The sequence below is a fragment of the Prionailurus bengalensis genome, chromosome E3 (assembly GCF_016509475.1).
Source record: "Prionailurus bengalensis isolate Pbe53 chromosome E3, Fcat_Pben_1.1_paternal_pri, whole genome shotgun sequence".
NCBI classification, from domain to species: Eukaryota; Metazoa; Chordata; class Mammalia; order Carnivora; family Felidae; genus Prionailurus; species Prionailurus bengalensis.
Window position 1 is genome coordinate 31,513,451 of NC_057357.1, and position 25,937 is coordinate 31,539,387.

Here is a 25,937-nt window from a genome sequence, read left to right on the forward strand (position 1 = left end):
AAGTCGAACGAGCCATTTGCAAAGCTGTGCTGGGGAAGGGAGAAAAGGTAACAGGGGGGCCAAAAGCCGCCTTGTAATTGTGGCTTCTCTTTCTTCAGAAGCAGTGGCAGGAAAGGTGCCAGAGTTAGACCTCTGTCCGTGTAGACCTCTGTCTCCAAGCCAAGTCACAATGCACGTCACAGAGGACATATTCTTGTCTTTGACCTCGTCAGAGCCAGAGCCCGTTTCTTCCATGTCTGCCACCTCCCTGCAATGGGCCCACACTCTATGTAAGACAGACACACAAAACATGAGCGACCCACAGGCAGCCTCAGCCAGGGCAGCCAGTGCCTCTCTCAACGCACAGCTGAAATCAGTGTGGAGCACCAGGTGTCTAAGTCTGGACTCTTCTGCACCTTGCCAGTGTTTCCTGCTTGCATCCATAGGAGACCGGCTTCGGGGCAAAGCTTGTACGTGCTGCATTTGCCAACAGACACAAAACCCCGAACGTCACGAAAATGTGCTTTCAAAGTTCCATACCCGTATGTCCCGGGTAGCCAGGTACTGCCCACCTGAACCCCTAACTGTAGCCCCTCGGGGCTCTCCTATGGAACCCAACTACCCATGGCGGTGAGCAAGCCAAGCATAAACCAGGGGCAAGAGTTTAACCTGGGCACATGTGGGAAGACAGACTGGCGATCCGAAGAACCCTTTGCTTTAAAGCCAAGGAGCGTGCGATCACTCAGGGTCTGTGCCCATGGGCAGAAAAAGATATTGGACTGAAAGAGGGGTTTTGATTCTGGGACACAGAGAGGTCTAAAGTGGGTTCTGCAATCATCCTTCTGGAGGATTCTGTGTCAAAAACTAACATTTCTAAGCTAAGCCTCTATGTGCGATATATTTTTAGTAGCCTCTCTTAAATGGCACTTTTAAAAATAATCTCCTTCAAGACGGTAGACGATTAAAACACCAATGTCCAAGTGCTGGATTTAAAAGCCTCTTATAATTTGGAACTCAACGTTTAGAGCTGCTGTGGGGCAGCAGACAATTTGGTACTTGATCATTAGATATTCTGCAAGTGCCGCCCAGCTGAAAAATATATTTCTTATTAAGCTTCTGTACTTAAATAGCATCAGCCCACAAATGAAAGCATTCCCTCTGAAGGTTTTAACGATCCCAAGCAAGTCCCAGGAAGCATTTCATTTCAAAGTGAGCCATATTAAAAAACTTGGGATGAGTTTCTTTTTTTTTTCCGCCATCGATCTCAACCTTGAATTTTAAATTACTTGTCTTGCTCTCCCACCAGGCACAGTCATTTCCACAGTAGAGGAAGGGTGCCCTGTGGAAACGCCAAGCAGCTTAGAGCAAGGATTAACAGCAAGTCTGTTATCCTGCAGGATCCAGGAAGGCACCTTGGATAACCAAGTATGGTGGTTAAGAGAGTGTAACCATGGATCCTACAGGTACGTGGTCAGATTTACACATCATACGCTCCGGGAGTGACTCTGGTGGCAGCCCAAGGAGAGGCACGTGAACACAGACCCGTCTCAAGAAAGCTACCAGTCTGCATGGGAAACGAAGTTCAACACAAGAGAGGGGAACCGTGTTGCAGCAGGCAGGAAGGGACAGTCTGTAAAGGCTTTTGGGGAGCTTGGTCCTAAGGTATACCACCACACAGGGGCCCTGTGCAGAACACACAAGTCGGGCAACAAGGAAGAAACGGAAAGGCTGTGAGCTTGTCGAGCCAGCTGCGACGCACAGCAGGCATCTTCCCATCACCAGGCAACGCGAACGCTCACCCAAGGAGAGAAAATGGGAAGGAGCGGGGAGGGGAGAGACAGAGTGAGCCGGCTGCAGAGAAGGGTTCAGGCATGAGCAAGAGACAGACAGGCAGACGGAGACCAAGCACACGCAGGAAGTGGGGCTGGGAGGTCAGAGAGAGTCAGAGATCAAGACAGGCAGACAGAGAAAGAAAGGAGCAGACAGAGAGAAAGAGAAGCAGGCAGGAGAACAGCAAGAGAGAAGCGCAATGGGACATAAGAAAAAGAGAAAAAGTTAACAATCAACCAGACAGAGCAGGAGAGAGAAGGTAATCTGAGCGAGAATAAGACGTGCCAGCTCCTTGAGAGCACCTGTGCAAGAGGCCCCGAGGGCCAGGGTTCAGCGCTGCTCAGGTGACCGAGGCCCCGGCCAGCTGGGGTGAGCGGAGAGCCAGTCGGAGCCGGGACCGAAAGACCCCGCTGCACCCCACAGCCACACAGTGTCACTCCCTCCCCTCCAGCCCCTCCACCCTGCACGCCCAGACAGGCCCCTGAGACAAACCGGGCTTCCCTGATCCCCTTGCCAGCTGGTGCGTGGGTAATGAAAACGGTGTGTAACTGGGCCCTAACTTTCCCAAATGCCTTCCTCCAAAGACATCTTAGAAAAGATGCTCCTTGGGGTGCCTGGGTGGTTCAGTTGGTTAAGCGTCGACTTCGTCTTGGGTCACGATCTCACGGTTCAGGAGTTCAAGCCCCACACTGAGCTCTGTGCTGACAGCTCTGAGCCTGGAGCTTGCTTTGAATTCTCTGTCTCCCCCTCCCTCTGCATCCCCCCCCCCCGCCCCGCTCTTTCTTTCTCTCTCTCTTTCTCTCAAAAATAAACAAAAGACCCCAAATAGCCAAAGTAATATTGGAGAAAAAAAACAAAATGGGAGGCATCACAATCCCAGGCTTTAGCCTCTAGTACAAAGCTGTGATCATCAAGACAGTACAGTACTGGCACAAAAACAGACACAGAGACCAATGGAATAGAATAGAGAACCCAGAAGTGGACCCACAGTGTATGGCCAACTAATCTTTGACAAAGCAGGAAAGAGTATCCAATGGAAAAATGTCAGTCTCTTTAACAAATGGTGGTGGGAGACCTGGACAGCAACATGCAGAAGGATGAAACTAGACGACTTTCTTATACCATACACAAAAATAAACCCCAAATGGATGAAGGATCCAAATATGGGACAGGAAACCATTAAAACCCTAAGAGGAGAAAGCGGGCAACAACCTCTTTGACCTCAGCCACAGCAATTTCTTGCTCGACACATCTCCAAAGGGAAGGGAATTAGAAGCAAAAATGAACTACTGGGACCTCATCAAGATAAAAAGCTTCTGCACTGCAAAGGAAACAATCAACAAAACTAGAAGGCAACCGACGGAATGGAAAAAGATATTTGCAAATTACATATCTGATAAAGGGCTAGTATCCACAATCTGTAAAGAACTTAACAAACTCAACACCCGAAAAACAAATAATCCAGTGAAGAAATGGGTAGAAGACATGAGTAGACACTTTGCCAAAGAAGACATCCAGATGGCCGACAGACACATGAAAAGATGCTCAACGTCATTCATCATCAGGGAACGACAAATCAAAACCACACTAAGATACCACCTCATGCCGGTCTGAGTGGCTAAAATGAACAAATCAGGAAACCACAGATGTTGGAGAGGATGTGGAGAAACGGGAACCCTCTTGCACTGTTGGTGGGAACGCAAACTGGTGCAGCCGCTCTGGAAAACAGTGTGGAGGTTCCTCAAAAAATTAAAAATAGACCTACCCTATGACCCAGCAATAGCACTGCTAGGAATTTACCCAAGGGATACAGGAGTGCTGATGCCTAGGGGCACCTGTACCCCAATGTGTATAGCAGCACTTTCAACAATAGCCAAATTAAGGAAAGAGCCTAAATGTCCATCAATTGACAAATGGATAAAGAAGATGTGGTTTATATATACAACGGGATACTACTTGGCAATGAGAAAGAATGAAATTTGGCCATTTGCAGCAACGTGGCTGGAACTGGAGGGTATTATGCTAAGTGAAATAAGTCAGTGAGAGAAAGACAGATACCATATGTTTTCACTCATATGTGCATCTTGACAAACTTAAAAGAAGACCATGGGGGAGGGGAAGGCTAAAAACAGTTACAGACAGGGAGGGAGGCAAACCATAAGAGACTCTTAAGGACTGAGAACAAACTAAGGGCAGATGGGGCGTGAGGGAGACGGGAAAGTAGGTGATGGGCAGGGAGGACGGCACTTGCTGGGATGAGCACTGGGTGTTGTATGGAAACTAATTCGATAATAAATTATATTTACAAAAATAAACAAACATTTAAAAAAATTTTCGAAAAGATGCTCCTTGAGGAAATGATCTTGGGAAATAATGCATATAACGCATGCTCTACCTACCCTCTTTGGAGAGCGGGGAGGCACCATTGTGGGAAGGGCTACAGCAAGGAAGCCCAGTGAACACGCTCTGATCTAACATTTTCTGGATCCTTCCACCACTGCACTCCCCTCTTCTAAAGGCACCAGCTTTGCATGCCCTCTGAATCAGTGTTCTGCTTTTGGGAAACTGCCTTCTCTAGATTCTAAGTTTTCCAAAGAGCCCTTTCTGAGATGAAGATGAAGTGATTAGTATGCCTTAAAAACAAAACAAAACAAAAACTACTTTGATGTCCAGAATGAGCTGGAGACAAGAAAGGGACAGATTCATCTTGCAGGTAGGGAGTGGGCACCACAGAGGAATCTGGATCTTTAAAACCACCCAGTGTGTCGGGCCTAGAGCACATCAGACACTAAATTTCGCTTGAAAGGAAAAAGCAAAAATGAAAGAGGCAGAGGCACGGTTTGAAAAAGGAGAAAGGCCCGGATTTGCATGGGGTACCACTGCAAAGCCATGTGCCTCGGGCTGGGTCACGAGAGCTCCCTGCATCTCTGTCAGCTCGTGTGACCCCTGGACCTAAGACACACATTACACAGGGCCGCTGTCGTGGGGAGAGGATGTGAATGCCGCCTCAAGTCACACACACTGGGCCATCTCTGCCGCCTGGGCGGAAGGGGCAGATGCAATTAAAGGATGCTCAGGATGGAGAGACAGAGACCCAGCGCAGGAGCAGAAGAGAGAGAAGAGGAATCCAACTTCAACGACGTGAAGTGAGACCATGTCTGCTCCCCCAGGGGGAACGAACCCCCACATGATGACTAGCTCAGCCCTAAGCTTTCCCCTCTAATGGACCCGCACGCCTCAAAATCTTACAAGGCTCTATTTCCCTGTCTCCATTTATTATTCAAAGCAGGAGCTGTTCTCCCAGAGAGCTCTCAGGGCTGCAATCAAATCCCACTAAAAGTGGAAAAAAAAAAAAAAAAAAAAAAAGAAAGAGAGAAAAGAAAAAAGAAAAAGAAAAAAACTCCGGCATTCATTCACATCTTATACCAGAGGGGGAGAAAAGAATAATGAGCAGAGTCCTAAAAATACCCACATTCAAAAAAAGAAAACGAAAAAACTTCAACCCCTAATCCCAAACTCATTCTTAAAATAAGCAACTTGGCTTCAAAGTCTGTAACATCACAAAAAGGTAGCAGTGGGAGCAAACTATGTCCCTGCTCCTATCTTTGAAAACAACCATCCGGGTCACACACTCCTCCTGAGCTCCGTGCAAACGAAGTTCTCACTCAGCAAACGCTCAGCAAGCACCTACTATGTGCACATTGGTGCTAGGCACTGGCGATTCGGACATGAAAACGGGTCAGGCCACCGCCACGAGCCCACGACCGAGCAGTTTTACTGGCAGCCTCTCCACGAGCCGCCCAGGGGAGCCATGTTATCCCCACTTGATACAAGGGCCAGGTGGGGCTTCCAAATACAGCAAAACCAGGGCTGTCCTTGACACTCTGGCAGTGTAAAAGGAAGTCAAACCCAAGGTGAGCAGAGAGCCGGGCCGAGTGGAAATGAATGCAGGAGAGCCTGAGCTTCCCAAGGTAGATGCTTCTCACAGAGGCATAGAAGGCTCCAGAACTGAAGCTGAGCTTACAACTTCCTCCTTCCTTTTGCCCCAGTGGTCTGACTCTGGGGAGGTAAGCAGAGCAGACCCAGGGCAATGACAAGGTCAAGTGTGCCCTGGGGACCACTGCCCAAATGGCCAGCTCTTCCCACAGTCTTCAGGCCCTTAAATGACCTCTCTCCTCTCTCCTCCCTGTGTCCAGCACCACCTGCCCCCAGGAAAGGATCCTATGACAGTCAGAGCTACCTCTGTGTGAATGGATGCCACTGCCCTGAAGGACATTCAGACGGGAGACAAAAACATGGCAGGGCAGAGAGAAGGTGGGCTTACACGTCAAAGGTTCCAGGGAAGTCTGGACTCCAGCACTTCCTACTTGGGACTTTCATTCATTCATCTGATGATTCACTCAATGAGCCAACCCACATGAACTCAGCACCTACTGCATGAATCACTGGGCCCCAAGCAAGCGGGAGACATAGAATTTGCTCTTCCGGAGCAGGGAAGACAGATAACAATCAGTGACAGATTCACATAGAATTACATTAAGAGAAGAAGGGAGAGAGGCTTGTAAGCATCATACTCTACAGGGAAAATGTGACCTTGTCGCGGGCATCAGCATAGTTTCCTGAGGAAGTGAGGAGTTGATATGGATGGTTTGAGGCCTGAGCACAGAGCATTATTCCAGGCAGAGGGAACAGCAGGAGCAAAGGGTACATAGAACGAGGAAGCAAGGGCCATGGAGCTGAAGACGACCGACAGGCTGGAGGCCCACCACTGTGGGGCACCGTAACGGGGTGGCAGGTGGGACCTAAACCCTTCTGTACTTCCGCTGCCAGATTTATAAAAGAGGGTGACATCCCAACTTGATTCACAGGCTTCTCTCCAAAATTAAGTGAGGATGAACACGAAGACCCAATGTGTGCCTGACACACTGTCAGAACTTGATACATCGTGAGCTGGTGATGGATACTGGCCCCCCAGAAGGGTTTCCTGCAATGAGGTCAGGGAGGATGGAAGAATGGGGTGGTCCTCCCCAGTGCCTTGGAAATCTTCCAAGGCAAGGTTTCTGGGGATCAGCTGGCTGAGCTGAGTCCCATAGACTGCCCGACAGTCTTCTAATCCAAAAGTAGGATTTCACAAGAATGTTATGCTAACATTGTCATGGAAGTAAAAACGAGAAACAACTCAATATCCATCAACAGGGGCCTGGTTAAATAAATTATGGTATTGCCAGTTTAAGGGAACATGCCATAGTTCTTCGACAGAAGAATGAGATAGAGCTACATGTAAAATAAAAAGACCCCCCCCCCACCCCGCTAAATGGGGCTGGGGGGAGTCCTATATGGAGTCGGCAGCTAGTTACGAAAGCATGGAGGACTGTGTGTGTGATGCCCCCAGGCATCCCTCATGTCTGAAAAGACAAACCCAACACTGGTCATGGTTAGTGACTCCAGGCAGAAAAACGAGGGGGCCAGCGACAGGAGGAAGATTCACTTTTCACTAAATGCTCTTACACTGCTTGACTTTTTAGCATGGGTGTAACGAGATTTGTCAAGAGTCCAAAAGTCTGCAAATTTCAATTGTTTAAAGCAAAATCCAGTCTTGCAAGGCAGGCAGAGCCCCCGCTTCTTGCTGTGGGGGCTTGGCTGAGTTACTTCATGTCTGAGCCTCAGGTGCTGCTTCTGCAAAATGGTGTCATAATGGTAATCACCACTGAGGTCGGTGAGGATTAAATGAAGGGCTAATACTTTAGACGTATTTAAATGTGAGGTAAACACCAATTACTCAATAAATGTCACCTATTAAAACCAGAGTTGCTTATTTATAACAACTGGTTAGTAGTATTTGTCATTCGCATAGAGAATAATGCACCGAAGGTGCACTCTGAAAATTCATCTGCGGCGACAAGAGCCACCTATCTTTCTTTCAGCATAAAGGCCACATGACTACTCCTATAGGATCCGACCTACACTAAGGAATGGGAGCCCTCCTGGGTCTGCACCTGCTATCAAGCCCCCTCCAGTAAGGTGGGCCATGGAATATGCCAGGACCCCTTGCACTGGGCAGGGATATGGGAGACACTTGCCTGCACCCCATACCAGTTCCACCCACACTCTGAAACACAAGTCAACGCCGGAAGTTCTCCGTTACTACAACCCCACTGTCCTTTCTCAGCTACGGGGTCAGAGATGCAGTAAAATGTGAAGGCACATTGCCGAGGTCTTTAACACGGGGCACGGCTGGGAAGGACACGCAGAGGCACCTTGGGATCTTGCTTGGAAGGCTGATGGGTAACACAAGGGAAGCCCCCTTACTTGTTCCCCCAATTGCCCAGAGTTGGTGGAGCGCAAGAAAGAAACAGACTTTGTGATTAAATCCAAGTTTGAATCCAGCTCCACAACATACTCACTCAGAGATTCGGGGACCTCTCTGAGCCTTGGTCAACCTATAAAACAAAGATGATATCAACTGCTGCAAAGGGTTCTTAGTGCACAATAGGTACTTACGAAATGTGTTTCCGTCTTAGGAAAATGTGCCTCTCCCTAATGAAAGAGCTCCACAGAAATCTCGTACAAATCTTGGGCTTGTGAGGAGCGAGGGAAACAAACTCTATCAGGGATGCACCACAGGGCTTTAAGCACAGGAGGCAACATTCACACGCTGGCATCAGAGAAACAAAGAGGGTCTGGTGTGAAAGTACCTCCAGTGGTGCCTTCCCACATCGATGCCTACGTGCACCCTGATTGGAAGGACAAACCGCCACCTGTGAAAGCAAGATGTCCAAAAGAAAAAAAAAATCAAACCTGAAACTCATCAAGACTCTACAGTTAATGACCAATTCAAAGGAAAGGCAAAGGACAGAGGAACACGGTAAGGATCACCATAGGGTCGCAATCAACAAAATCCTAAACAGGAAAACCTAGAGTTCAAAGGGCCAAGTTTGTCAATAGTGGCAACACAAGGTGGTGAAGGGAGGACTATGGAAGGGAATATACAAATTAAGAGGCTTCAGAGACCTATTAGCCAACTGCAACGTATGCACTGCATTAAGACCCTGATTACAGCAGATAAATCAAAAACATTTTTTTCAGATAACTAGAGAAAATTAACCACTGACTGGATATCTGAAGACACTAAGGAATTATCACTGATTTTTCAGGTACGATAATCATACTGTAAATATCTTTTAGTGATAAATACTCAAATATTTATGTCTGAAATAGTATCATGACTTGGACATGCATCCAAATAATTTGAGCTGGGAAGGGATTGAATTGAGTAGGAATGAATCAAGAATGACCCAGAGCTGATCACTGGGAGAGCTGAGTGACGGGGTTTCATTAAATGATTCTCCCTTTCCCATAGGTTTGCAATTGCCATTTTATTAAAAGTTCGTAAGTAAGCCCGAGGCTGGTAGGGAATATTCACAAAGTGCGTAACTGAAAAGATATGTGAAGTACTGTTAGAAATCAGCAAGAAAACACACACACAGCCCAGTAGAAAGTGGACAAAGACTACAAGTCACAGAAGGGGAAGCCAAAATAACCAGGCAGCAAATGTCAAGAAGGCCCACCCCGCTCGTGATCAGAAAAATCCCAGGGAAACCACCTCACACCCAGAAGCATTCGTAGAGACGTTCAAGTGTTGGCAGGAACTCCTACACACTGACAGAGGGATAATCAACAGGTGATAAACAACAACAACAACACGGATCTCAAGGAAACATTTGCGTAGTGGAGGCAGGAAGTGCTAATAAATGGCCACTAAGATAGTAAAGGGAGACAAGCAGAAGCTATCCATCTCCTGATAGAAAACACCACTCCAGCGACAGGCATGTTAGCGGGAAAATTAAACCAACATCCAAGTGCCCAGACCCAAGCGCCAAGTTAAGAAAATAGAGGCAACAGAGGGGCGTGTGGAGTAACACTGTAGAGGTGCGATCTGCGAGTCTCAGGTGGTGACACGACCCGGTCTTCAGCAGACGCGTGTTAAGGAAAAGAGAGTTGGAGGACTCCATAGAAGAACAGAAACATAAGCGAGTGGTTCAATCCAGAGACAAAGGGAGCACAACACTGGTTGGCAGGGGATGCAGGAGGGAGGAATGGGGTGTCGGGGTAGAGTGGGGCAGAGGTTCAGCTGGGGAAGATGAACACGGTCAGGACACAGACGGTGGTGTGGGCTGCACAACAACGTGAGTGTACCTAAAGCCATACAACTGCACACGTCAAACTGGCTAACATGGTAAATTTTATGTCGTATTTTACTAAATTCAAACAAGGGTTTTAAGAAGAAGAGAAACATAAAGAACATAACCAATTACAACACGTGGACCTCATGTGGATCCTAATTTTTAAAAAGCTATAAAAAGATATGGAACAGTAAGAACACTGATATTTGATGGTATAAAGGAACTAATGGTCACAGACAGGGGACGATGGTAATATATTCATGGTTTCCTATTTCTAAGATCTACACGGAGTTGTGTACAGATGAAGTCACACCCAGTATTTGATTCAAATTAATACAGAAGGGAGAAGCAGGTGCAGAACTTCAAACAAACTAACCTCGACTGAGGACACTTCTACTTCACAGGGATACAGGACGTGCTTTAAACTTACCTGCCTACCTATGGGCATCTGACATTTAACATGATAAAAGCTCTGAGATGAAGAAGCTATCATAAACGTGCACAGGAGGATGAAACACTCTCAGCATCTGGGTTTGTGACAGCTAAGTAAATGCAAACAACCCAAATGTCCAATAAAACACGACGGGATTGTGGTGTACTGTGGTACTGGGGCACCTGGGTGGCTCAGCTGGTTAACTGGCTGACTTCAGCTCAGTCATGATCTCACAGTTAGTGAGTTCGAGCCCCGAGTCAGGCTCTGTGCTGATGGCTTGGAGCCTGGAGCCTGCTTCGGATTCTGTGTCTCCCTCTCTCTCTCCTCCTCCCCCACTTGCGCACGCTCTCTCTCTTTCTCTCAAAAATAAACACTAAAAAATGTTTTGAAAAAAAAATAGTGCAATACATTGTTCAATAGAGAACTAGAGTCAAGAAAGTGAATGAACTAGACCAGGACTTCCTAACCAGGGTGGTTTGGCCCCTGCCCCTCAGGAAACGTCGGGCAATGTCTGCAGGCCTTCTTGGTCACTGTAACAGCCTGGAGTGCTGCTGGCCTCCAGTGGGTAGAAATCAGGGGTACTGCGAAACACCCAGGATGCATAGGACAGCCCACAACCAGTAACTACCATCGCCCCCCCTTATGTATCTGCGGGGGATACATTCCAAGATCCTAAGTGGATGTCTGAAGCCATGGACAGCACTGAAGCATACACATACTGTGCTTTTTACTACACATGAATACCTATGACAAAGTTTAATTTATAAATCAGGCACAGTAAGGGGTTAGCAACAGAAAATAACTGAATAATTTTAGCAATATACTGTAATAAAAGATGTGAATGAGCCCCTCTGTCAAAATCTTACTGTCCTGTACTCCCCCTTCTTCTTGTGATGATGTGCGATGACCCAAGGCCTAAGTGACGGGATCAAGGGGGGTGAGTGATGCAGGCATCGTGATGTAGCATGAGGCCACCGCTGACCTTCTCACAACTCACCAGAAGGAGTGTGGTGTGCTTCCAGACCACGGGAAGTGAAACCACGGCTATGGGGGGGACTACCGTAAGTGGCCCCAAGTATCGAGAGAGCCACGGTTTAAAGATCCTGTACTAGATCTTTGTGAGACAGTCCTCAAACCACAAAATTGAGTTAAAAACCAGCAAAAACAAGGGGCCACGGGACTTACACAGTAACATCATGCAGGTGAAAGTTAAACAGAACCAAGACTGCTTATTGCCAATTGAAACGTATGTATGTAGCAAAGTATAAAAATAGGAAGGAGAAGGCTACACGCCCATTTCCGAATATGGATTATGGGGTGCCGGGGCATGAAACGTTACAAAGGGGGGCTTCAAATGGAACTGGTATCATCGTGTTTATTCTACCCCCTTCCATCCAAAGAAAACCAAGCGTAGTGAAGGTTAATGCACATGTAACAGCTGGACGGCGGGTACCCGGAAGCTCACTCTGGCCATCTCTGTACTCTTCTTCTACACCCTCGACACAGTCAACAACGAACAAGCTGAGGAGCAGGGTTGGGGGCCGCGGAGGCTGGGCAGACAGACCGACACAGCAGGCAGGAGGGCAGGGCTGGGACCTTCCTGGGGGGGAGCACTCACCGGCCCTCGCAGGTCGATGAGCTCCTGCCTCATCTGGGACACGAGGGCTTCCTTGGCCACCAGGGCCCTGTGCAGGCGCTCGTTGAACTCAATCAGCTCGCCGTGCATCTCCGCCACCTGGAACACACAAGCACCGAACAGTGAGGCTCAGAGGGCAGACTCCCCTCACCCTGGTCACCTGTCCCACCTTCTCTGGGCCTGTCACTTGTCAGCAAGGCACCGGGAGGTTGTTTGGGCTGGAGACAGAACGCCACTCACCTGTGAGTCGCGCAAATCCACCTGTAAGGTGAACACGTCTTGCACACTACAGAATCTATGGTCGACCGCTCACGGTCAGGACGGTGCTGTTATTGGGTTATTTGGGGCCTAAGGTTTTTCTCCTTCGTGGACGCTTTTCTAGCAAAGGCTTTCTTGCTTATCTGAGTTGGGCCTGCCAAAAATTACGCTGCTGATGGTACAGCTGGACTGACTGACCATTTCTGTTCCTCAGGAACTTGGTTCTGAAACCCGAGAAAATAGAACCAGAGCTCAAAGCGATGGGAACAGTAATGATGACAGACAGAACTGCAATGGCACAGCTACCCCTCAGTCACTGCTTAGTCAACTCCAGGAAATCCTTTCCACGCGCTGCTAACATCTTTGCTACGCGGGCTCTATAAGGCAGGCGTTGTCATTTCTGCCTTGCAGAAGGGAAAGGCTGTCACAGAGTGGAAGAAGCTAGTTCAAGGTCATACCGCTAATGAAGGACTGACTCCAGGACCCTGGGTCTCGACCACTGGGCTACCTGCCACGATTCTACCACTTCCACCGTGCCCCACGTGCAGCCCACTTGATGGTGGCCCACGGTGAGCCCTTGAATTTTTGCACGTTTATTCAATGCCCCCAGCTCACCCCAAAGAAACAGAAACAGAGGTTGCCATAAGGTAGTCTATGACTGATGTACAGAATCAACAACAGACCTTTCCAGCTATTTGTTTACAAAGATGTCTTCCTGTAAGGCCAAAACATAAAGTAATTTCCCTGATTACATGAGCAATCTTGACCGGGCTTTAAATCAAATTCAACTATAATTTATTTAAACTTTTTAGAGAAATGTGAGACGTCCTCTTGCCATGCTCTTCAGGAACGTTCAAAGAAGAATCTTGCAAGTATCTTAAAGAGAACCCCTCTCCAGGGCACCCAGGTGGCTCAGTCAGTTAAGTGTCCAACTTGGGCTCATGATCTCATGGTTTGTGGGTTCACCCTACACTGGGGTCTGCACTGGCGGTGTGGAGCCTGCTTGGGATTCTCTCTCTCTCTCTCTCTCTCAAAAATAAATAAACAACAACCACAAAAGACAATCCCTTGAGAATGGAGATGTCAGGAGACCCTCACCTAACCCTGTCTCCCTGCTTTTCCCAAGAGATGACTCCCTCCTACATACCACAGACTGCAGCCAGGTACTTAGTATAAACACTAGTCAAGACAAAAATATTACCAGACCATTTGTAATAAGTATTATATATGAAATATAAAACATACCATCAGAATAAAGAAGGGATCTAAGGACGCCTTTGTGGGAAAAGAAAGGATCATTAACCTAAGTCCTGAGGCCTCAGGAGGAGTAAAGAAGGGCCCCCCTTTTTTTTCTATTTTTTTTTTGATACGTCGTTATATAAAAGGTAAAAGGCATAAAAGGAAATACACAAGATATTACCATTAGTCAAGGGACAGATTTTCTTTCCATTATTTCTACTTTTCCTTACTTTTTAGTTTCCTGATAATGAACACTGTTCCATTTACCAGCAGGTATAATCACTTGGGCTCTTTAAAAGAATTAAAATTCTTGGCCTGAAACTAAAGGCAGCCGTGGTACAATCAACATGAAACGTACCGAGCTCCCGATCAAATTCTGAGGCTTCCTTCGACTTGCTGTGTGAACCCCCACCCTGTCCACGGTGGCCCCCGTCTCTCAGGTGCCCACCTCTTTCAAACCAGTGCGACATGCACGGTGAGAAGGGCCGGAAAGACACTGCAAGTCCCATGCAATTAACAACGGGAGAGTAAGTCAGGGAGCCCCTACCCAGGGTCCTTGTGTATAGACCCAAAATTAATGTTTCCCCGTTGTCTTATCCCTTTTGTATTAAAAAAAAAAAAAAGCTTAGGATGGTCTTCTTGTGGCCTTTCACAAACACACACAGTATCGCTAATAATGCGTGTGTGGATCCTCCACACAGAAATCACGTAAATCCCCCATGAGCCTCCTCGGGCCTAAGAATCCGTTTACCACACAGTAAACAGGAAACTGTGACACAACTACCCATATCACTGCTAAATACCTGCCAACGTGCCCCCACAAAATAGAGCTTTGAATAAATGCCACTGTCATTTCCAAAGCAAAGCAGGGCTTTCGCTTTGTTGTTGTTTTGCTTTGTTTTGCAGGGGCAGCCAGAGTGTTGAAACAAATTTTCCATAAATGCATAAAACATCGACACATCCCAGCTTCAAAGGGCATTTATCACGAGCTGTTCTCTTCTGCAGCCAGAAGAGTGAGTTGACCGTGTCAGACGAAGCTTTCATTTCACTAGGGAAGGAGGCAGGGGGAAGGGGTGGAGATTCAGGGGAACAGAGGAGACAAAGTTTGATGCGCTCATTTCGAGCTGCCATGAAAACTACAAGGTTTCCTGCTATTCAGCCAGGCTCTGAAACTCTGAATTTCTGTACGAGAGATCCCTACATACAGGCACTGAGACACACAGCTTTCGTCTTCCACAAACCATGCCGAGCATGCTGTTCCGTGAGTACCTCCTTCCAAGTCCAGTATAACTAAAAATGGATTCAAGTCTCCCAGAGCCTCCAGACCAAGCAGAGATCATAAAAACGAAAGCAGGAAGCTCAAGCACTGCCTGCTGGAGTTTTTATTAGGCTTTGAGGGTGCTTACAGGTCCCACCTGACCATTCCTGATTTTCAGCAGCCACAAAAACTCGCAGGGAATGGGGAGGGAGGGACATTAAGTAGCTACCCTTCAAGTCCCTCCTCTACCAAGCAGACCCAGTGATCTTCCCAAAGCAACATCTGATGCTGTCACCTGCTGTTTAAAACCTTCAATGCTTCTTGCTGCCCTGAAGATAAATAAAACCCAAATACCTTTGAGATCTGGTGCCGGCCTCTCTCTAACCCCCCATCGCTTGCCCCCCACCTTTGGCATCTAAAGTCACTCAGACCCACAGATCTACATCCCATAAACGCGCTGAGCTCTAGGAGGACGCCCTGTAGACAGGGAGGAGAAAGGCACATTCAGCAGAGGAAACCTCAGGTGCAAAGGCCCCAAAGTTGCTGGGGTGGCATGGGCAGCTGAGACAAGGCAGTTAAGGGCTCCGATTCCGGTGCAAGATGGGCCTGCGCTTGATCACTTACAGTGAGCTCTAGGGCACATCACTTAACGACGAGGAGCCTAAAGCCATTCACCTACGAAATGAGGGTTCAAAACCATACCCAATGCATGGGGCCACAGAGCTGCTGCCTTGAGCGGGTGCACTGCGTCTGGCCATGGTGAGCACTCAGTGCGGGAGAGCCGGCCTTCCAGGATGGGTGATGGCATGGAAGGGAAATAAAGGAAAAGGATGCCTGCTGAAGCTGGAAACAAGGGGCCACACGTGCTCTACCAAGGAGCTCAGCTGTGGAGACAGACTCCTCGTTCCCCACTGAGGCAACGTCACCAACAGAATTGCTAACCACGTGTCAGGCCCTGTTCCACGTGTGGTGGGGGGAGGCAGGTATGTCATGGGGTTCACACCCTCCAGGTCAAACAAACTTAGAGCTCAGGGAGAGAGAAAGACTGGGGAAGAGGACAGGGTGTCAGGGAAGGCCTCCCCAGAGAGAACAAAGATGGAAGGTAGAAAGACTCAAGAAGTGTTAAGTCACAGGCGATCTGGCAACATCTATCCAACTTTTGTATCACCCACCTGTGACCTGGCAAATCTCTGTTGGGGAGTTATCTGGTGACTCTACTTGCCCCTGTGCCCAAAGCACCAGTTTAACTCCAAACAGCTGGAACCCACCTAAATGCTCAACCACATGGCTTGGTAGACTTCACCAGGCTCACCTCCTATCTCCCACCTCCAGCCCCTGGCAGACATCACTAGCTGCTTGCTGCACTCCTTCCCCAAGAAAACACCCAGGCAGCCATTACCAACCGATCAGCATCTGGGTCCGTGGGAGACCCCTGCTTGGTATCCCTGGCCTAAGGGATGCGGGAAAGTGCCATCAGGAAGGTGACATTTGAGTCGGGCTTTGGAAGATGATGCCTTTGGAACGTCAGGGGACTGAGCAATCCATTCCAGCTGGAGCATCAGAGAAGATGATTTCCAAAAACAAAGTGGCTGTGAAAAAGCCTTTAAGTCTGTGAAAATCCCAGGAATTATCATAATTACCTGCCAAATCATGAAAGAATTATAATTTTTTTTAAAAATGCCTCTGGCATTTCCTTTGATATCAGAATGTTCTATCTAATCACATTCAGAGCAAATCATGCTTCTCCCTCCCTCAGGTACCTGATTAGACACGTCCCTGATGAACGACACCAAGACACCCCCCAAATTTTAACAGCAACTGAGGATGTTCGGGTCACACCCCCCCAAGGATCCAAAAACATTCACTGAGAGGTCTCAGTATCCTAAGTTTCGTCAAACGCACAAGCTCTTCTTTGGTCCCATGTACACAGGCTGCAGGCAGGGTTCGAGAACCTCTCTCTGGGCTGAGGACACTGCACCTGCTCAGTGAGGACCAAGCCCTGGCCAGCGCCCACCTGTCTGCATCGGCTTTTGAGCACCAACTGCATGCCACGCCTCTTCCAGGCGTTATATCCTTCCGTTCACAGGATCCTCGCTCCGCCCACATGCCTCCTGGAGGCTGGGCGTGCCTTCCTAAAGAGGAGCCTCGGGCTCAGAGAGGCGGGGCTAGGGGACTAAGTGTCAGAGTCAGAGTCGGGAAGCAGCAGGCGGGAAGGCCCCCGTCTGTGCTCTCTGCACTCCATCCGGAGCTATGGTAGAAAGCTGTGCCCCTCGAGGGTGAAGGAGAGGAGCCTGCCCCACGGGGTAGAGGGAAGCAGGGCAGTGCGGGCCAGAGGCTCCCGAGCCAAGCTGATCATTAGCCACTTGGAGGGTGTTTGAAAAATACAGATTTTGAGAGGGCGCCTGGGTGGCTCAGTTGGCTGGGTGGCTGACTTCGGTTCAGGTCATGATCTCACAGCTCGTGAGTTCGAGCCCCACGTCGGGCTCTGTGCTGACAGCTCAGAGCCTGGAGCCTGCTTCGGATTCTGTGTCTCCTTCTCTCTCTGCCCTCTCCCCATTTGCATTCTCTCTCTCTCTCTCTCTCTCTCTCTCTCTCTCTCTCTCTCTCTCTCTCAAAAATAAAATAAAATAAAAAACATTTAAAAAGAGAGAAAGATTTGGGGGCCTCACCCTCAGAAATTTTGACTCACTGGGAGTAGGAAATCCAACCAAGTACTTTTTGAAGGCCCCACCGGCCATGATGATCACTCAGTTCTGGGAGCTGCCTTCAAAGTCACACACAGTGTATCAACTGCAGTTGGGCTGGTCCTGACTTGCAGAAAACCTAGCTTTTCAGCTCCTATTTGCAAAACAGTGGTGTCACGGAAGCGTCTCCACTTGCCGGCTGTCCACTTCCAACTCCTCGCGGGGGTGAACCAGGCCACGAGCCAGAGAACAACTACCCCAGGGCGCTAACAGCATCAACTGGCACGCGCAGTGTGGCGGGCAGAACGCTCGGAAACGGCGCAGTGAGCCTGCGGCAGGTGCTACCCAGAGGGGCCCGTGAAACGGGGCCGAGATGTGGAAGGCGGACCGTGGGCTACCAGAGTGGGACTAGGTAAGAACAGAAGTTCACAGTAAAGAGCTAAAAATATTTGACACAATTTCATATTGCAATGCAATCCAGGAATTCCATAGATTTTCTGGGGGTTTTTTTTTTGGGGGGGGGGGTATACATAGGTGTCAGTCTGCAAAGAATTGGAAGTTCAAGAAAAAACCCCAGTTGTGCCTTGCATTAGTAATTATCAGAAACAATGATGAGTTAATGATGAAAAATGAAGCCCAACTATGATTGTTTTTAGATGAGATTTGAATTCTTTTTTTTTTTTTTTTTTTAATTTTTTTTCAACGTTTATTTATTTTGGGGACAGAGAGAGACAGAGCATGAACAGGGGAGGGGCAGAGAGAGAGGGAGACACAGAATCGGAAACAGGCTCCAGGCTCCGAGCCATCAGCCCAGAGCCTGACGCGGGGCTCGAACTCACGGAGTGCGAGATCGTGACCTGGCTGAAGTCGGACGCTTAACCGACTGCGCCACCCAGGCGCCCCGAGATTTGAATTCTTTAAGAAAGACAGAAAGAAAGAAAGAAAGAAAGAAAGAAAGAAAGAAAGAAAGAAAGAAAGAAAGAAAGAAAAAAAGAAAAGAAAAGAAAAGAAAAGAAAAGAAAAGAAAAGAAAAGAAAAGAAAAGAAAAGAAAAGAAAAGAAAAGAAAAGAAAAGAAGGAACTGGGGCGCCTGGGTGGCTCAGCTGGTTAAGCATCTGACTCTTGATTGCAGCCGAGGTCACGATCTCACAGTTCCGTGAGTTTGAGCCCTGCATCAGGCTCTGGCTGCTGACTGCGAGGAACCTGCTTGGGATTCTCACTCTCTGTCTCTCTGCCCTTCCCCTGCTCGCACAGCCTCTCTCAAAATAAGTAAACTTTAAAAAAACAGAGACAGAACCAACGCTATCAACTGTCAGTCTATCAGATGGATATGCGTTTTCTTTTTCAATTTTATTTTGCAGCAAGAGGGAAAGAGGGAGAATTTCAAGTATGCTCCCTGCCCACCTCGGAGTCTGATGTGCAGCCCAGTCCCACAATCCTGGGATCATGACCCGGACGGAAATCAAGAGTCGCACGGTCAACCGAGTGATCCACTCAGGTGCCTCTGTGTTGTTTTCTTGTACAGTGTCAGTCTGGGCTTGAAAACTAAACAAATTTAGGAAAGTTAACTAAAATAATGAGTATGCAGACCCAGCCTAGGACACAGGTCTCAGAAGTTCTGGGGAAAGTATAGCTGCCATCACTTTCTTTGACCCCCGTGTGTTGAACTTTCCCTACAGTTGCCTGATCATGCCCATTCTCCAGGGGAGGAAGGTGGGGCTCAGGAATTAAGGAACAAACTGTCTCAGGTCACAGAGTTCACGAGTGACAGCTGAGACGAACCCAGTCATCCCGGCTCCACAGCCCACAGTCTTTCCATCATGTGACCCTTCAGGCGACGGATAAATTAGCCAGCAAGAGCAATATTGTGACCATGTGGGGACAGAGGAAGCCCGGGCTGAGAAAGGGTGAGAGCCCCGTGTAAGGCCACAGGGCTTATTCCTACCAGGGCCACGACTCTAGACCTGGTCTCCTCCTCCTCTGCCGGGGCCATGAGACTCCCAAGGTGAGAAATGAGGGGGCATTTTGGACAGCGACCGTGGGGAAGGGGCGTCAGGCTCACAGGGCAATTCCTCGGCACAACAGCTGCTCTAGCAATGCTTTAGGAAGCACCTCATCGATGCCATGGCTCCGTGGGAGGTGATGCTTTCACTTGGAGTTTTATAGCTAAGGAACCTGAGGCACAGAGAGGATAATCAACACCTTGCCCATGACCACACAGCAAGCCGGCTGCGTCAGAACCAAGATTCAAAGTTCTGAGTCCTCCTTTTGGACTCTCCCCCCTGCCTCTCCCTCCACCATCACCAGGATGCTAGCGCATTCTCAGCAGCACGGGGCCGCCAGGAGTGATGGACCCGGACCCAGGACGAGAGCACCAGCACACTCACACCCCCCAGGGACAAGGTGCCGTCACACACGCACACCCCCCCCCCCCGAAGAACAAGCACCACCAGACACACACCCTCCAGGAAAAGGCACCATCAGCTTTACAGGGCATGCTGTCACCAGCATGGAGACCTCCTCCCACTGCCCTCAGAGCCTCCAGACACCCAGCCTCGGACCATTTTACAGACACCCACCCCGAGAGACCCTGGCAGTAAGGGAAAGAGCACCCAGAAGGAGTCAGAACCCCTGCTAAGGCAGACCCTCCTGGGGAACTCAGGGTCCAAGGGAGAAACTCAGAGAAGATTCCGGGAGCACTCCAGCACCAGGAGGTCAAACCCAGGCTCTGTCTACTCGCTGCTGTGTGACCGCGAGTAAATAATTTCACATCTCTGATTCTTGCTATGTTCTTTGTCAATTGAGGACACTGTCCCTTGCTGTACAGGTTTGTCATGGGGAACAGAGAAAGAGAGTTCGGCCGCTGCCCAGTGCCGGCCCCAGGGAAGGAGCCCTAAGTGATCACAACAAGTACTTTCTGGGGTCAGGCAGCGTTGCGGGGGCTTCATACATTAGCATATACAACCCGCCTGGGAAGTGTAGCTCTGCGCCCATTTTACAGATGAGGAAGCCAAGGTTCAGAAAGGGCAAGCGATTGTCTGCAAGAAGGGGTGCATGAGTCCAGAGCTCACAGTCCTGGGTCTCCTATCTTCCCAGTCTCTCCAGCTTCCTCCTTCCTTTGCTCCTTTTGCTTTGCTCCTGCTGGTGGGAAGGGGGGCTGAGCCCAGGAGCTGTCCATGCCCTCCCTTCTCGGCGAGGCAGCAGCTCTGCTACCTTGACACTGGGCCTCCTCGACAGCATGTCATGAAGCTGTCACGTGACACCCTCGGCCGAAGCCTGTGAGGCAGACCCACCTCCAGGCGCCACCGAGATAGGACCGTGTGGGCTCTGTCTGCAAAGTCACTGAGATAAGTAGTGACTGGGGAGGAAACCCTAGTGGTTAGTTCAGTTTGAAAGAGCTTGCCTTCACCTCCTCTGTAGCGAGCCCTGCTGTGCCCGCAGCGCCAAGCTTGCGAGAAGTAATACTTGGAAACATCTGGCTGGGATTATGATTTCATGGAGGGGGGAGGGGAAGAAACACCCAGAACTAACAACAGCTCAGTTAATACCGGGATGTCGCTGAGAAACACATGTTCAGGTAGTTGTGACAGGTCCGCTACGGAGGTGCTGGGTCCCAGTCCCTAACACGTGGGTCCTCACTTCTCTTGACGCACGACCTTTCCGAGAATACACAGAGGCAAGCCGTGGAGAAAGGTCACACGGAGCAGCAGCTGCGCACAGCCCAGAAAACACCTTTTCTTCCCTGCCTTTGCTCATGGCCCTTCCAGAGCAAAGGCAGAATATTAAGAAACCGCGGTAATAAAGGAGCAGCCGACACCTTCGCAGCGGTTGCTTGAGACAAATGAGGAGGAAGAGCAAAGCCCAACAAAACCACGAAGGATGCGCTCTCCCAGGAACAGCACAGACACGCCATGCGGCCGTGAAGCTTTGAAACAGGTGCTGCCATCCGTCCCCCCTCCTGCTGGAGCATCAGCACAGAGGCTGGCCGGCAGGGTGTTCAGGGCGTGCTGCACCCAGAACCAGGAGACCTTTCCCCCTTCCTGGCAGAGGCTTCAGGCAAGTCGCTTTTCCCTCTCTGGGCCTCAGTTTCTCATCCATAAGATGAGGTTGATAACAGTGTAAATGTCACAGGGCTTCTGTGACATTTAAAGGACTTAACACATGAGGAGTGATCAGCCTGGAGCTTGGCGTGCACCAAGTACTCCATACTGTTAGCCGCTGCTTGCTATTAACCAGGTGCTACCAAAAGCAGCCAGTGCCAAAGGCCCTGCACGATCTACAGCTTGAACCCCCTCCGGATGTGTTTCCTCTCTTCCAGCCAGTCCCCCAAGCCTTGGGTCAGAAGCAGCCTCATATCCCACCTGGACAAACAGGGCAGCCCCTGCTGCCCGACTTGTTCTCCGCCCTGCGCGCAAGCTGATGCTCAAATAGTCCCCGTAAAACCCAAACCAGACCACGCTCCTCTCTGCCTGACACCTGTCAATGAGGTGGACGAATATGATGACAAGATGCCTGCAATTCACCTCAAGATCATACGGAGGGGGTGGTCAAGGAGGGTCGGCAGGCAGCAGGACTGGCCAAAGAGAAGGTGCCGGGTGGGCAGGCAACGGGCATAGGGATATATGTTATACCATTTTGTCTGCATTGAAATTTCTCCAGAACCCCAAATTTTATAGTAACTTTCAACAGCATCCCATTAATTTCCTTGGCATAGCATATAGCCAATAGAAGAGCAGAGACGTGGGAAGGGGAGGGGAGAAAACATCTCAAGGGAAAGATGGCCACTGACCAAATGAGACTACATGCTCCCCCTCCAACAATCCTATCTACTCTTCAAACCTTGACTCAAATCTCTGTTGATCTCCTTCCCCCACTCTTCTGATCCATTCATCCACTGTCTCCATAAATGATTCATCAACAGTAGCAAAAGCGGCTACTGTTTTCCTAACACTTAATACAGATGAAGCATCTGCAGGGGCATAGATAAAGGATCTTTTGCAGAGGTAAGAAAAAGGTGTGCATTCTGAGTAGCTACAGTCTCATGAAGCCTAAGCTCGGTGAGCGTGGTATGGGCTACATATAGCTCCTACTGGTCCCCGAACACATGCCCTTGTGCAGTATACAACCTGTACAACTGTACACAGTGGCCTGAGACATTCTGCCAGCTGCCACTGTTGCTCCCATTTCACAGGGGGAGGAAAATGAGGTCCAAAGGGGATAGAGTGCTTCCCCGTAAGCACAAAGTAGTTACTGCAATAGCTAACACCTGGATCCACACACTCTTTGTTACACAAAACTCCCACAGAAGGAGGTGCAGCAATGGTGTGACCAGTCTTCACGCACCCAGCAGACAACGCTGTCTCCCACGCAATTCACAGTGTCTGCATGGAGCGCAGATCTCCGTCTCCATACATCTGACTTGGGATCACTGCCAAGTGACCCAGAAACTCCCGGGACTTATTTTTGCGGGATTAGGGAAGGGTCAGCGGTAGCGAAGAGGACAAAGTCTCCTTTCTGGTAACACAGGAGATAATGCAGTTCACCTGGCATCACACAACGGGTGCAATTATAACCCATTACAAGTACATAACCCTGGGGAAATGGATCCAGAATTACGTTGAACAGCTTTGCTGGCCTCCCCTTTCAAAACTACCGCTGTTACAGGCCAGCTCACAGAGGCCGACTATGGATTCCCAAGGACCTCACAGTTGGAAGGCAGCTCCACGGTGGCCTCATCCACCTCCGAGCACAGAACACCTTGTCCAGCCTGCAGGCCAGGCACGACAGGCAGTGGAGGAGGAAGACGAAGGGGGCGCCGGGTGGGGCGGGGGGGGTTCCTTCCTCACTAAGAGCCAACAGGTCCTCGGCACGTACTCTGGGCCAGACCTGGTTCTTAGCATCACCCACTCATTAGCTCACACGCAGCCAACCTGTGAGGCCAGGCCACAGCATATTCCCTTCTTTGGAAACGCCTGAAAATGCGCACACTCATCCCTTCCACAAGTTTCTCCGGACCGTCTACCGCCCACGAGGCCCTGTTTTCAGTACTGTGGACAGCAGCCAACATAAGAGAGACAGAGAGACAGAGAGAGAGAGAGAGAGAGAGAGCCCTGCCCTGGTGGTTTCTGTGTTCTAGCTCCGTCTCCAGGGAAGAGACGAGGAAACCGAGGCTGACAGAGGTTAAGTCCTAGTCAAGACGGATCCGCAGAGAACTTGGAATCCAAACCCAGAGCTCATGCTCCCAGCTACCGCGGGTACAATCTCTTGCGGCTCTGGGGTTGTTATTTTATACAGCTATTATTCCTGAGGCCAGATGCGCCTCCCCGCACACTTCTAGAATTACTTCTTCATTTGCTCATTTAGCCACTCGCACTGTCCTGGGTGCCCCCATCAGCGGTGACCCTCAGGGACCCCCGGTCTCCACAGGATTCAGCCTCTGACAGTCCCCATACCGTGTGGCCTGTGGTGCGGCAGGAACATGGAGGAGACGCCCCTGGGGGCCTGGTGAGGGGTCCACAAGTTACATCACATGGAAGCTTGCAGGACAGGAGGCATGTGGAACAAGATGAGAGCCAGGCCCCCATCCCCAAGCCCCTGCTCTGAGCTCTGCCTGCTCAGCTGTGAGGTGGGGATCTGTCACAGGGAACAGCCTTCAGGGCACCCAGGCCAGCACACAGTAGGGCCTCAGCACAGGACAGCTGCTGCTTGCTCCGCAGAACTAGCTGCCAGACCCAGGAAGTTCTACAATATCACGGATCTAACACTCGCTCCCCATTCCAGAGGTTTCTTCAAAAAATATTTCACCCTGGAGTGTCGCTTTAACATTTATTGTGCAGGGTGCTGGAAAGCACAGAATCTCATATGAAGATGTAAATTCTGAAATTATATGGCTCTTTGTCATATTCCAATGTCTTCAAGAAATAAGGGGGGTCCAGCCTGCATTCTTAATCATGTTCCTTCAGAAGGACTACAGAGACCTCCTGAATATTTCAAACACGGCTCTATGTATTATGCCCAAGTTTCAAAACAAAGACAGTAAATGAAAAACATTAAATTTTATGAGCTTCAGAAAAAAGTCTTTCTCCCTGGAGAGTCTCCTTCTCATACCACATGGCACTCGCCTCAAGCTGAGAGAGGCCCCCTTCAGGTAATGACCGCCCAGTTTCTCCCTGCGTGGAGAAACCAAGTCACTACCCATGGGTGAGCTGGGGCCATGAACGCCTGTACAGAAGGAAGGGCGTGCTCAAGTTTCAGCAGGCAGTGTAGGGTAGTGGTCTAGATGATGAACTTGGACTTGGAAGACCCGGGTTCAAACCCTTATCTGCCAGTGACTTGCTGGGTGACCTTGGACAAATCATTCAGCCTCTCTGGGTCTCAGCTTCTGTATCTATAAGATGGTGGCAACAGAATCATGTAAAGTCATAGGGTTGCTATTAGGATTCAAAGAGTCCAGACACAACGAGGGCTCAATAAACAATGGGGCAATTAGCATTCAGATTCTCACAGCCTCTGGTCACACACGAAAATGTGTGCACCTGTAAGATTTCTTTATGCGCCAAGGTCCTCACAATGGAAAGACAAGGCAGAATGGTTTAGAAAGCAAACAAACCAACAACATGGAGTTTCAAGGCAGACAGACTGGGTTTGACTCCACGGCCACACTCGGCCAGGTGTGTCCCATGAACAGGAGATGCTACTTCCTTACAGTTCTGAACATTTCTAAATCTCACTGTGGACACCATACCCTCTTCCCTCCAATGGGTGCTCATGTTGTAACCAAGATCCTGTGTACTTTGAAATACCGAGAATATGGCCGGCTGGCAGCAGGCGCTCAGCAAACATCAGTTACCTTTCCCCCTTCCGCAGAGGCCCACAGGGGATGCAGCTTTTTTCTCTGGGTCCCTTAAGCCCATGACATATTTAGTGAAGATAAATGGAACAGTAACACAGTCCTTCTCCACAACTGACCCCAACAGAGGGCCTCAAACGTGACTTGTCCGGGTCTTCTGTCACTTGAGCAACTGGTGACCAGGCGAAAGCATGCCCCCTTCCCCAGAATCTGGTAGAAGCAAAAGGCAGTTCACCTGCTCAACACCAAGTACCAAGGTGGAAGGGTGGGAGTGAGGCCTAAATCTCTCTCGCTGCCGGCAGAAAGCACTGGTCTGCAGGCGGCCTGAAGGCCCGAGCCCACGGCCACTCTAGCCCCGAGGTGGCAATGACCGACCGAAGAGTCGTTGTGGCAGGGAGACCAGCGCTCACCTTCCCGCCCCGGGCTCAGCTGGGCACGGGCGCCTGGCTACTCTGGCTAATGGGCTCCAGGGAGAAGTCACACGGGTCCCTTCTGAGTCTCAGCCAAGGGCTGCTGCTCTGTGCCACTGCCACACTAAGTGAGGAGGCCACAGTCTCCACCCGGTGTGGCCGCACAACAGGAGAGCCTC

The 25,937-nt window shown here is 49.6% G+C and overlaps 1 protein-coding gene across 2 annotated transcripts in view; it reads right to left on the minus strand.

Annotated features, from left to right (window-relative positions):
* SNX29 (sorting nexin 29) overlaps window positions 1–25,937 on the minus strand; it is a 500,693-nt gene that overhangs the window by 163,643 nt on the left and 311,113 nt on the right. For both annotated transcript variants that reach the window (XM_043560511.1, XM_043560512.1), the window contains exon 16: window positions 12,044–12,160. In XM_043560511.1, the coding sequence (XP_043416446.1) occupies window positions 12,044–12,160 (117 nt within the window). The remainder of the gene's footprint in view (window positions 1–12,043; window positions 12,161–25,937) is intronic.